This window comes from Triturus cristatus, chromosome 10 (genome assembly GCF_964204655.1).
Source record: "Triturus cristatus chromosome 10, aTriCri1.1, whole genome shotgun sequence".
Classification (NCBI taxonomy): Eukaryota; Metazoa; Chordata; class Amphibia; order Caudata; family Salamandridae; genus Triturus; species Triturus cristatus.
The window spans coordinates 493,331,784-493,345,637 of record NC_140593.1 but is presented as its reverse complement, the minus strand read 5'-3'; the positions used below and the strand labels follow the sequence as shown (position 1 = coordinate 493,345,637).

At 44.9% G+C, this 13,854-nt stretch overlaps 1 protein-coding gene across 18 annotated transcripts in view; it reads right to left on the bottom strand.

Moving 5' to 3' along the window:
* Positions 1 to 13,854, bottom strand: part of DIP2C (DIP2 acetate--CoA ligase C (putative)) — a 1,028,010-nt gene that overhangs the window by 379,598 nt on the left and 634,558 nt on the right. For all 18 annotated transcript variants that reach the window (XM_085631929.1, XM_085631931.1, XM_085631933.1 and 15 more), the window contains one exon: positions 8,050 to 8,141. In XM_085631929.1, coding sequence (XP_085488055.1) covers positions 8,050 to 8,141 — 92 coding nt within the window. The remainder of the gene's footprint in view (positions 1 to 8,049; positions 8,142 to 13,854) is intronic.

Below are 13,854 nucleotides of genomic sequence, written 5' to 3'. Positions count from 1 at the left end.
ACTGCAGGGCACTGGCAGTTGGCACAGGCCCAGGAGCCAAAGAAAATACAGCATTCTCCAACCCAGATGGGCATCATCAGTTTACTGTTATGCTCTTTGGCTTAAAGAATGCGCCTGTCACTTTCCAAAGGTTGGTGAATCAAGTCCTTACTGAGTTGGAGGTCTTTAGTGCAGCATATCTTGATGATATAGCTGTCTTTCGCTCTTCCTGGCAGAATCACCTGGTCAATCTGCAAGTCTAACTATCAAGGCATCCAAATGCCAGATAGGGCAGGGTACTGTTGTATATGTGGGCCCCCTTGTAGGAGGATGCCAAGTGCAACCATTACAACCTAAGATACAGGCAATTTTGGACTGGAATGCCACCACAACCCAGACCCAAGTCAAGGATTTCCTTGGCTTGACTGGGTATTACAGGAGGTTTGTGAAGGGGTATGGATCTACTGTGGCACCCCTCACAGAACTTACCACCAAGAAGATGCCCAAGAAAGTGAACAGGACAGTTAGTTGTCAAAGGTCTTTTGACACCCTGAAAGAGGCAATGTGCTTAGCACCAATTCTCAAAGCTCCAGACTACTCTTAAGCAGTTAATTGTGCAGACTGATGCTTCTGAGGTAGGAATAGGGTCACTAGCTTTCCCTGGATGGAAGATAGAAAGGCTTTTAATGCCAATTGGATTGCTTGGAGCTCCAACAGGTTGATGTGAAGTCTGGATTCCACCAGAGACCAGAGACTTCTGACCTCCACCTCTCCCAGATGGCTTCTCAATCCCAGGAGTGACGCATCTGTCACTACTGTCAGATCTGGTTGGAGAAGGGAGTAGGATCTACCGCTGACCCTATCGCGGTTCGTAAGCCACCACTGAAGGTCCCTTGCAGTTCCGTATGAGATCTTGACCATGTCGGAGAGATTCCCTGATGCCACGCACACTGGAACATCAGGGCCCACTGCAGAGCCCGCATATCCCAATGGGGTTTTTTCACAATCAGGATGATGGAGGCCATGAGGCCCAGCAGCCTCAGAGTCAGTCTCATTGAAATCCAAGATAGAGGCTGAAACATCGGTATCACAGCCAGAATATCCATTCAGGAGGATAAGCCTGAAACTGCACCATGTCCAGAACAGTTCCGATGAAAGGGAGCGTCTGAAAGGGAGTCAGGTGAGACTTCAGTACATTTATAGTGAAGCCCAGTTAATGCTTGAGGTCTGTTGTAGTGTGGACGTGGGAGAAGACCGCTTGAGGCGAGCCCACCTACAACAGCCAGTCATCGAGATAGCCTTGGAAGCCTTGTACCCCAGATTTCCGCAAATGAGCTATAACCGCCATCACCTTGGAGAACACCCTAGGGACACCGGTGAGGCCAAAAGGGAGCACAGTGAACTGAAAACGCTTGTGGTCCACCGTGAGTCGCAGGTAACGTCTGTGGGTAGGGAGGACGGAAATGCGTCCTGCAAGTCCAACACCACCATCCAGTCTCAATGGTTCAAGGCAGACAGGACCTGAGCAAGAGTGAGCATTATGAATTTCTTCTTCTTGAGGAAGAAATTGAGAGAGCGCAGGTAGAGGACAGGATGAAGGCTTCTGTCCTTCTTGAGCACCAGAAAGTAGTGGGAATAGCAACCAGGACCTGCATCTGGCATTGGCACTCTCTCTATGGCTCCTTTGGCCAAAAGAGCAGTCACTTCTTGGTGGAGAAGAGGTAGGTGGTCCTCCATCAACATGTCGTAAGTAGGTGGCATGGAGGGAGGGGTAGTCTCAAAGGGGAGGGTGTAGCTCCAGACAGTGTGTAAAACCTAGCTCATGATGTTATGGACTGCCTGCGCTGCAGGTGATGGCAAATCCTGCCACCCACTGGGTGCCCATGATGGTGTATGGGCAGACTAGGAGGGTTTGGAGGATGTGACTGCGGGGGGGGGACTGACCCAACTGCTGGCCACCTGAACCACAGGGCCGGGAGGAACCGCGTCCGTGGCACACAGAGGCTGGAAAGCTTGTGTGCTGCGGTGACTGGGCAGGTAGAGACTGTAGGAAGGTGGATATCTGACTATGGTTACCCCCAACTTTTTGCCTAGTGTCTAGCTGGTTTTTCGACTTAGTTGGCCTGAGATCCTGCCATTCAGGGTCTCAGGCTGTCTGCTCTCTCTGTAAAATGGACTCCATGTACCCTAGGTACATAACCAATTGGTAAGGATCACCTTATTGGACCCTGTACAGTGTACCCTAGGTACCCAGGGCATAGGTGTACCCTAGGCCTCCCAGGGGCTGCAGCATGTATTATGCCACCCCTGGTCTGGCCTTCCAATCAGACACAACTGGCTGATCACTCAGCTGGGGCAAGGTCGTGTAATCACCCCTTGCTTAGGTGTAGTATTCCTATACCTACCTTATATATAGACACATGTGTACCTATCAGTCACTCCTATGGCAGGCCTTAACAATCCTGGAGGCAGAGTGCTTGGTAACATGTGAGATGGTGCTCTAGCATGAGCTGAGCCTGTCTGCAGCTTTCGGAACCATGTCCTTATAGCTGTTCTATGATATAGCCTACCATATACTCTTAAAGTGCCTTATAATCTTAAACGGTTATGGTAACTATGGTTGGGCTGTATCAAAACATGTCGTGTAAGGTGTCTAACACTTTGGAATAATACCCCCATACCATTTCTGGTGATGAGGATATTATTCCCCCCTTCTAGAGGGAGAGACATGTTAAAATCATACTTTGCTGTTTATCTCTAACCAAAGCCTCAGCATCACAAAATGGATGCTGCTGCCACAGACACAAGTCTGACCTCCTGCTGCTGGGAGTGATCCCAGCCAGGGAGGCCTGGACAATAGGTTTCCTGCTTGGGGAGGTGCTAGCACCTCCCCAGACAGCCTTTAGTGTATTGGGGCAGGGTGGGCTGAAAGGAATGAGACATGCCTGGGGCACACAAGGTGCTCCTTGCATAGTCCAGTTCAAACCGGCGCTGGGGCACTCCAGCCCCAGCTCTGGCGCGAAACTGGACAAAGGGAAGTGGGTGTAACCACCCCCTCCCAGGTCCCACCCATAAGGCGTGACCTAGCAGGTATCCCAGCCCCCCAGATTAGTATAAGAGTGGGAGTTGGGCCTCAAGACTTTAGATTATCCTGAACCTGCAAAACTGAACAGAAACTCTGGACCTTCGACATTCGACGAAAGAAGAAGACTGAAGAATCTCCCTTGTAGCCAAGGAGTGGCTACCCTGTGCAAACAGGCACCATCAAGTGACTACCCTTTGCTTTGTGAAACGTTCGACGAGGAACCGATTGCAGAGCCCGACCAGAGCCTTGATTTCCAGACTTCTCCGACCCTCATCCACATCTGCAGCAGAGCTGAGATCCGTGGAGGCGACGAGCGACGTGGGACCGGCTACCTGGGAAAAGTGGCTAGTAACTTACAGCGCAGCTTCTGAGGTACCCTCGAAGTTGTGCACCGGGGATTGAGAAGCCCCAACCCCAAGCACCATCTGCACCGAAGACCAGCCCCCCACACTCCACGAGTCCTGCGTGGGGCCCTTCAGCATTTTCCTGCTTGCCGCGTCTGTCCGGTTGCTTGCCCGCTGGCTAGTGGCCTTTGTGACGACGCTCCCTGAAATCTTCTGCGCTGGTTTGGCTCCTCCAGACTGGCTCCTGCTTCTCTGCAAAGAAGAAGCACCCCAGACCTTCCTGGTCTGCACCAGAAGCAAGTCCCTTGTTCTTCGTGGGTTCCGCTTGCCAAGGCTTGGTGAGTCCTAGTCCAACTTCGACGCCGCCGACAGCAAGAGCCTTCGTGGGACAGCTCGCCTCCTGGTCCTGGTCGTCCTCGACGCTTCCTGGTCCTCCTGGCTGCAGCGACAAGCTTCACCTTCACCTGCAACTCTTCACGACATCGCCTGGTTCCTTCCTGGTTCCACGTGGTCACTGGCTAGTGACCTTGACTCTGTCCCCTCTGCTTGCAGGTTTCTTCTCTTCTTGATCCCAGGCTTGGGATCCACCGGACACTCTCTCCTGACTGCCTGTCAGCATCTTTCTTCAGGCATCCATAGGAGTCGACGACGAAAACGACGCATCTTCACCCCTATGCACCCGCAGCCTGTGGGCTAGGTAACTTGGGTACTCCGGTGCTCATCAGGATAGTGACTATCCTAATGTCTAGTTTTCAAGTCTCAACTTCCTAGCTACTCCGGAAGTGTCCTAAATCTATCTATTTCTAAACTGTAACATTGCTATTGACTTTTACGCATTACGCGTGAGTGTTTCCACTCTGCACACGAATCCCGTGGGCCTCCCACTTCCTAACTAACGCTAGTGTAGTGTAGCCCCAGCGATTCCCTAGGCCTAGGCCTATCCTATTTCCGTGACAGTGGTTCTTATACCACTTCTTTAGTATATGGTTTGCGTGGCCCCTAGGGCCTAACTGTATTACTTACCTGTGTGACTTACTGTATGCATTAATAAGACTGTGTGGTACTTACCTCTAAACTCATAAAGAGTGCTGAGGGTTTGCTTAGAATAAATACACTTTATTTTATATATATATCTGTTGTGGTGTCCTTTCATTTGGTATTCAAGGGATTATATATGGTATCACAGCTGGCTTCACATGCCATTCAGAGTTTAGCCTAAGACTGCTCTTGTCCATGCTACCACTAGGATAGCTGGTCTATAAGGTTGACTTTACAACCAATCACCATAAGGGTATTTGGACTGATATAAGGTGTACACTATAACTAGTGACATCATACATCAGGCCAACTTCTCACAGAGACGTGGCTGTATACTCCTTCTGAGGCCACGAAAGAAGAGAAAGGAGAATTGAGGGTGAGGAGAGGTGTGAGAAGCTGGCCTGGTATATGATGTCCACTAATGAAAGGCCCAAGGACCTGGCTGGAGCCCTACTGTCCTTAAATTGCTCCAGTGCTGAATCTGCCTCATCTCTGAAGACACAGGAGCAATCAAAGGGAATGTCCATAAGTGAGGACTGCACATCCCCAGAAAACCAGTCAACCTCAACCAGGCATGGCATTGCAGAGACTCTGTCGACGAAACCACTCTGTCTAGTGAGTTGGTGTTGTCAAGCGGATGGTGAACTTAGCTGCATCCCTCCCATCGGCAACAGCCTGAGAGAGCACGGTCGGGCCTCCTCCTGGACCGTTGGCAGCACCTGCGCAACCATACCCCACAGGGCATGGGAATAGCAGCCCAAAAGGCACGTAGTGTTCACAGACCGCAGTGCCAGGCTGGCGGAAGAAAACATCTTCCCAAGATTGTCCAGCCTCTTGGCTTCCCAGGCCAAGGGTGTAGTAGGGAATGTGCCAGGATTTACATGGGACGTTGCAGCTTAGACCACCTACCTCTCCGGGGTAGGGTGTGGGGAAATATGGGCCCTCTGGAGTAGGGCGGTGGAGGTGGGCTATCGTCCTGTGCACAGGAGCCTGTGTTGGTCTTGAACCAAGTCCCATTAAATAAAACAATTGGTTCTGTCGGGGTTTAAATTGCTTTGAGTACTCAAGGATCAAAAGCTTACTTACAACACATACCAATGATTTGAGAAAGAACAGTAAAACAACATAACACACCAAAATTAGAATTCAATAAGGTATTCAGAAATAAGTATCAAATATTCATGGCTGTCGCAATTTACAAATTCAATTGCAATAAGGAATAAGTGACTGTGGTGAAAGAGTGACATATAGTGATTGGTGATGTTGACAGTACACTATATACAAGACAAATAAACGTGCAATCAAAAGATGGGAAAAGAGTTTCTTTGTCCTTATTATTTTTGCACTTATGCTACAGGATCCATTGATAAGAAACTGTGATCATTAGCGCTGAGCAGACATATGTGGTACATCGACGTTTCGACCCCGTGAGTAGCGCAAATGTAAAATGCGTCAAGGTGGGTCTTCTTCAGGACAGGAGGGGGGAGTAGGCAGCCAAAGTGCAGATTCTTTAGTATGTCTGCAAGTATCAAGGGCCTCTTGTTCAGAGAAAGGCTTATGAATAAAACCTCTCAGTTCTCCACCAGCCGGTTGGAGCCTCAATAGCTTTCTTTAATCGACTTCCACCGTTCGGTTGGGGTCTTTTGTTATGACCATTCAAGTGATTTACGTGATCTGTCAAAAGCGCGTCCGTCCGGTAGCTGCTTTGTTCAAAGCCTTTCTCTGAACGAGAGGCCCTACTGTATTTTCTGTTAGGCTTTACTAGGGCAAGTCTGCTATCTGGTTTTACTTGATATTTATTATGCCGCTGGTAGGACAGTCTCTACATGGGAGTATGACAGCAGAAGGTTGCCCAGGATAGTAAGATGAAGGCTCGTCACACTCTATACTGAAGTACAGCACAGTAGGGGGGGGGTAATTTATGGGCAGCTATTAAGCAAACAAAGTGTGCGGTGACAGAGGGGGCAGGGTAACTGGACAAAGGGCAGGCTGTGTGCAAGTGAGGTTACATTTGTTTGACTGTTTATGAAGATGTTTCTGGAGGGGTTGAAGGGTGGAGGAATTGCTTAAGTTTGGCTTTTTATCAGTGAAGAGTTAGTCTGAAAGGCTTTCAGTACGGGCGTGATTTTTCGTGTAGACCTGTTCTATTAAAGTGACCTTTTACACTTAAATATGCCTAGTGGAGTTTGTGCCACAACTTCTTGCCCAAGAGCACTTGTTCAGGATGCTACACAGAAGCTACCTTACCTCTGCACTTACTTTTAAACAAATGTAGAGGATTAATTATAGCCACAGCAAAACACAAATGCATAAATGATTGCAATGCACTATATGCACATCTTTACATTGTAATAGACAGACTGCATCTACCACCCAGAGTAACAGATGTTATAGGTACACTTTCGGACTCCAGACACTGGAGGGTGGAATAATGCCCAGCATGTGAATCGAGAAGATGGTAACGCTGTAATAAGAGGGTCTCTTGGATTCCACGGAATCCTGTATGTTTGCAGCTCCAAGTTCATTCTTTCCATATGTACAACCAATAACACCATGGTTACCTCAGCCAATAAATACCAGCATACACAAGATAAAACTGCCCTTTGATTGGGTTCCAAGCAGTCCTTTATTTGTATTAAAACAATGTGGTGGCTTAAGAAAATGTTTAGGAAGCCACTGTGGCTGCACCCCCCAATGCTTAAGTCAGCGCTGCCGGAATGTCACTGTCAGTGACGCCTGCTAACCATTATACTCATGCAAGTGGGACATTTTGGACTATTCTTGGTCAACTTAAGCTGTAATGGAAGAATGGAGCTGCTGATTTTATTATTTTTGTAAAGTATGTTGATTGCTATATGTTCTGCTCATCTGCTTTGGTAAAAAAAATATTGAGGAAAGGCCAACATGTGGTGGAGTATTATAAATAAGTGCCAGTGTTTAGAAATAAGTGCTGTGGAAACACGGGCACAAATTAAGTACTCTTTCCAAGGCTGCCACCGTTCTAGTTAGAAAGTAAATGAAACCTTCGACCTAGTGGACGAATCTGCAATTAGGGTTACCTTTACCCTCTTAATCACAAATAACTTGGGTAGGCAGGAAAAGCCACAGTCAGGGTGAAACAAAGAGTGGGATAGCCAAAGCAAAACACTAATGGTTACAATGTTAAATCAGCACCTAGGTGTTAATTTTTCTGTAGTGTGTGGTCAGATGCCAGGTCCGGTTCGGACAAAGCAGGAGGATGGACAATCCCAGAGATATACAGGCAAAGGACGGATGGTGGCAGGAACGCGTTCATTCTGACCCCGCTCCCTCCCAAGTACAGGGGTGCTGATTTTTTTCACTCTACCATCTGATTATTTATTTTTATCCTGAACTTCACAAGAGCATCAGCACCGTCTAATATACAAGAAAAAAACCAATATGGCGAAAGAAATTACAGTATCCGCAAATCGCGTATCAGACAGCGAACCAGACTAGAGCAGAGACCATCTGACCCCCAACACACTCGCTGCCTCGCCCTTTGAGGTGGACTCCCCAACACCTGGCCTGGCTCGCTTTGATCATGCCTCAGCGATAAAACCACAACAACAAAGAGAGACCTACCCTGTCTCCAGGCCTGACCATAGGCTCCAATTTTGTGCCTAATTTATGAAGTATGTTGTAGGCGACCTTCATACTTCTGGTCCACAGTTTTCCTGTTAAATAGATAAAAAGAAGAAAAAACATTTTAGCTCCATTGTCAATAATGACTGTTTCGGATGTTATTTGACACTATAAATGAATAACATTAAACCATTTTTTTTTAAAGGCGTGGATGATGTATTCTTTAACAAAGTTTAAAGTTAATTAGAAGCAGAACTGGTTAGGAAACAGATGAGATATCGAGGAACGAAATGTTACTGCTATCGCTACATTCTGCATGATTCTGTAGCTCAGATGAGGTCATTCCATTGGCACAATTTCAAACATGTGCCTCGTATACCTGCCAGAAACAACAGGCAGAACATGCTAAGATTTCCAGGCCTGTTTACCCAATGGAAGGCAGAGAGCTGCTGCTGAGGCCCTCAGTATGAGAGGCCTCTTAGTTCCGATGGGGCCAGTACCAGCAGTTACCGCCACAGCGGCATCATATCATCAGATCCGCATGGAGTGTAGGAGGGAAAATAAGGAATTACCAGGGGAATCAGAGCCATAATTACGGACTCCCATCGTAATTCCTCATTTCCCAGTCAGCCCTCATGGTGGAACATGTAATGGACCTTATATGCCCTACTCCCGGAGTAACCAGTACCCCTAATAATGGTAACTCCGGAAATGGGGAAAATCCATCCAATTTTCTGGGATGACAAAGGCCCTAATAGATGGCAGGGCCCCTGCAAAGGGGAGGGGCCTCTGCTATTCATGTAGGCAACAGACAGGCAGGGACATGTGATCAATTCGAGCCCCTGAATTGTGCGAGGTGCCTGCTGCTTAGCAAGGGGGATCAAGGGGCCTGAGTGAGGGGGAAATGGGTGGACATCATAAGAACAGGTGATAAGGCGATATCGTTGTGGCTATGTATTTGATTTGGATTGTCCTTCAGTCCAGCATGACAAGCCTAAAACTATGAATAAGTCAGACTGTAAGGGTCCCTGCACCGGGCATCAAAACACACGGAGGGCGGAAATCATGAGATGAGGGCGTCAGTAGAGCAGACATTCAGCTAAAAACCTTCTAAAATATTTTACAGTAGTTCCTCCGGACTACATATCAGGCCTTCCGCTACCCTACACAAGAGAAGTTTGGGATGTCATACTTAAGGTCTACATAAGCCTTTAAGTAAATGGTAAATCAAAAAAAAGCATTTAAGGACAAAACACAGAAATTTGGACCAGAATCAAAAGAGCAGAGAAACAATCCTATTTATATGGAACACTTCACATTTGAGGAAACAGATGTCCTTTTCAAATAAAAACAATGTCATCCATTAGGCAAGCAGGAACGTGACAGCCTCTTCAGCTTCACAATCTATTTTGTTCAGTACAATTTATTATTTTAGAGGGGATAGAGGATTTGCTCTGTAAGTGTGCAGGTTCAGCAAGCCTCTCACGAGTGATGATTAATATTAGCATCTTCAGTTCAAGTTTTTTTCCTTTCTAAAAAAATATATATATTCTTTGCAAAAGGCCCAAGCGGATCTTCTCAGCTTCGCCGGAGTGAGGCCACAAAAAGAAGAGGTCAAGGCAGACTTCTAGATGTCAATGGAACTCTTAAAATACCTTAGGCACAAACAAAGGATATGAATGTAGATACATCAGAAGCAAACCTCTGTAAAAACCAGTATATAGTTCGCAAAGTGAAAGGATTTCTAGCTCACAGATTGTCTTGATCAAACTAAAGGGCCCTAGGAACGTTGTCAGAGTTTAGGGCGCTTATTTCATAGGCCCCTTTAAGTTTAAACTACTTGTTCATGAGATCATCACAAAAGGTCTATATAAGTGGTTAAAATAAATAACCTAAACAATAAAAAAGTCTGCCTGACTGAGACTGGAAAAAGTCTACCTCCTTTCAAATTGCAGGGTAGGCTGGATCCGATGGATTTTGTTGTGGTATGGGCACGGAGCCTCGGGTCGTGCAATGCTATATTTCGTTGCTGAGGCGCACAGAGGCCTTCAAACTAATATATCGGCAGACGAGGCAGTCAGTCTTTAACATAATACAAGTTGACAGGAAATAAGCATAGCATTTTAGGATTGATGTTTTCGCAAGCTGAGATAGAGTGAGAATGTATAGTCTACAAAGATGCAATGGTCCCGGCTAGAACACAAAGGCCCTTCATATAGTTGTGTGGGCGAAGGAGTGATGTGTTCCAGGGAGACAAAATGGAGGATTTGTTCGAGATGGGTAAATTTGTGACGGGATGTGGGGATCGCACTGCTAATCTGAGTACAGGTGCCATTATTAAGGCAAGCATGACTCCTGGGCTTTTGATCTCGGTGCACAGCGTGAATGATTGGAAAAGGAGGTAGGAAGGGAGGGAAGTTTTGATATTTTGGCTTTGAGGGCACAGGTTAAATTTTACTCTCTTAGGGCTTAGGGAAAGGAACTCATTGGCATCCATAAATTAAAGGCAGGCAGGCAAGTTTCTAGAGCATGGTACTACTTTTGCTTGCTGATGATGCTTGCGTGAGGTGATTGTAATCAGCACTGAACTTGCAGAAAGGGTCCAGGCTGCGATCGCCTAGGGTTTTCAGAAGTGGAGGGTAGCAATCTCAAAGATCACTTGCAATCAGAGACACCCTTGTGGGAGTTCAGACAGGATCCAGTGGGAATTGCATAGGCCTGGATCCTTAGTTGAATACACTGGGACGGAAGGACACTCCGATATAAGGAACGATGACCTTGTGGTTTACAATGCTGAAGGCAACCATGAGGTCTAGAAGTATTTGCAAGCAAAGGTTGCTTCTGTTAACTTCTTCAAATACATTTTGCCAGATTTTGAAGTTGTTGGTACATCTGGCAAGGGCTGTGCACAAAGCAACACTGAGAAAGGCATGATTGTCGAAGTATGGCGTTTGTGCATGTGTCTTGCGTGCTGCCATAGTATTGAATTTCTCAGTGGCAGGCTTCTTGAGAAAGCGGGTGATGATAATGTGCTTATTAGTCATCAGAAATGATTCTTCTTCTAAGGACGGATTTACAAAATGAGTTATGCATAAGGTCAGGATGTATGCAAATTCTTCAAGGCGATAGGCGCACAAGATATTGCGTGGCAAGTTGGTTTCAATTAATATTCTGATAATGTTCTTGGTGGCATTTAATTGGCAATGTGGGAGCAAGAAAGTAGGGAACGATTCCTGCTGTTATCTTCAGGTCAGTTTTTGTATGTGTTACCAGCAGATTCTCAGCAGTTCTTTACAGAATTCTTTGCCAGCAATTAGTACTGTCACAAAATCTTTGTTCACAAGTAAAACTACACAGAAGCACTGGCTATTAGTTGCTGTCTTAGATATTTTTACCCATAATTTCTTCTAAATTAAATGTTTCCCCATCAATCACTTTCAAGAGTTGTCGGTGTCACACCCATGGTGTGCATAATGCTTGTTCCATAGTAACTGGGCACAGAAGACATGTTTACCTCTTAGTAAGAGGCACAATATTTGCCCTTCAATCACTTGCCATGGAATGCCTGATGACTTCTGGCTATGCCATCTAACGCTATGGCCTCTCTTGCCCTGCAGTGCGCAGTCTGGACAAACCCACACACTTTATTTAATAGGGCGATTATCTTAGACTGCCTTGCATGCAATAGCAAAATGAAAATCCTCAGGTTTGTGAGACGGCATCTCGGTTTCCCCCTTGGTCAATTCGACTCATCTAAAGGTTTAATATGCCCATGCAATATATCTTCTCCCCGGTGCCTGCTGCATTTTATTTTCTTCTGTCAGTTGTATTCTACCTTTACTAAAAGATTTTTAATACCGGTTTTAAGGAACAGTGGAATTACAAAATGTGGCGCTGCCTTGGCCTTTCTGCAACAGCAAATTTTTCTATCTTTATGTGTAAATATTTGCTCTTTTTAAAAAAGTGCTATCGCCATAAGGAAAACGATGGTATTTTAGCACTTTTTTTTATATAAATGCTTTTTATGATGTATTCTGTGTAATGAAATGGTTTTAAAGGTGCAAATCTCATGTTATCTCAGAACTTTAGTCTGCTGGATTTATGAGGGGTTTATCAACTACTCTCTTAATATACCCATGCACTGTCACTTTTTTGAAGCATTACATATTCGTGCAATTTACTTGTTTAATGGATTGAACTGAGATTATCTTTTTATTTTTGAAACGTTTGTGATGTACTTTTATGGTTGCCTATGTAACCGAAATAAAGATTTTTGAACTGAACTGAATTATGCATATAACACATTTTTCTATTCAATTTGAGATCATTCATTGCAAGGTCATTGCTGTTTTCCTTCTTACCATTGCTTGTCCTGTGCATTAAGAACCAGAAAGCTCTTTGCAAGAGGCTGGAGGTTTGAGCTACCTCCTGTGGATAGTAAAATTGGGTATTTTCATGTGGAGGTCTCTTGTTCCATGAAAAGGTCAATCTCTGGGCCCCATTATGAACTAAAGATATAATCTGACAGACTGGTCTTTAGCCACCATCTTGAAGTACTTTTGTTCCAAGATTGGCAGCTGCTTTACAATCGGGGAATCGATTTTTCTTGCAAAGAGAACTCTTTATGGAAGTTATTACGCCAAGAAATATTTCATAAAAAAAAAAAGAGGAGGTAGTATATTCCATAGAACTCACTGCTATGCATTAGAACTGTATACGCTCCAGCATAATTATTTAAAGTCCATGACACTGAATCAACTGAAATTCCATTTGAAATTGTGAACTTCCAGCTTGAGTATAACATTAGATATAGAGTATTGTACAGACAGGGTTAATTTTTAGCCCTATAATTGCTTCCTGTAGTGAAAACCGCAGCCCAATTTGACTTGGAATATGCATAGAAACATTTTTATTTTTTAATGGTACTAATGAACCTTTTGCCATTAAGTATTGTTTCTGGAGCTTGGCAACAACTGGATGTTAAAGATTGAATGTGTGATTTGAGTAATAATGGTGTTTAAGATCTAGATCCACCATCAGTTTTTGATGCCACTGTTTCTTAGGTTTGAAATATGAACTCTGGATGAAGTTCAACAACATTTTACATTTTCTGGAAAATGAAATGCTTTGTTTGAAACATTTTAGATTATTTACAAGTTTGTTTTTACATTTGCACTGAAGTATTATTTATAGATATATAATTATAAATGGATAAAATGTATTTATGTATTCATATATGAGGATCTCTCTGAAGAACCAGATTTCATACAAACCAATAAATTACAATATGAATTTGAAATTGCCACCCTCAAGAGGTAGAGACTCTTCTCAGTGCCTTCCCTTTCCATTCCCACTGAATGTCCTGTGACTCAAGAAACGATGCGTTTTACCTTTAATCCAAAGATTAATCATTAATCAGAAGAGCTGGAAATGCTTGGTGCACCACTGCTCATTTAGGTAGAAGAACAGGTGTTGGCCTATAGCAGAGCAACATTTCCTTTGAGGAGAAAGAAACAACTAAGTGTTACAAAATCTATCTTCGGTTTCTAAACCTAGAGTCCAATGGCTTCCTTTGACATAGACCACAGGGCAGCAATAGAAGTGCAGCATTCTGCACTCTCAACAGTTCGCCGAGGCTAGCAAGATGAGAGGAAGGAGCCCTGTGACAAATGCCTCTCCAGGGTACAGCAGCGACACTTTTCTACAAGCAACAATCTCTTTAATTACAAGTTTTCAGAGCAGGATGTTACTTATATACGTGCTCATAGCAAGGCTTGCTAATGGGATAACTGAATAACAGCATCC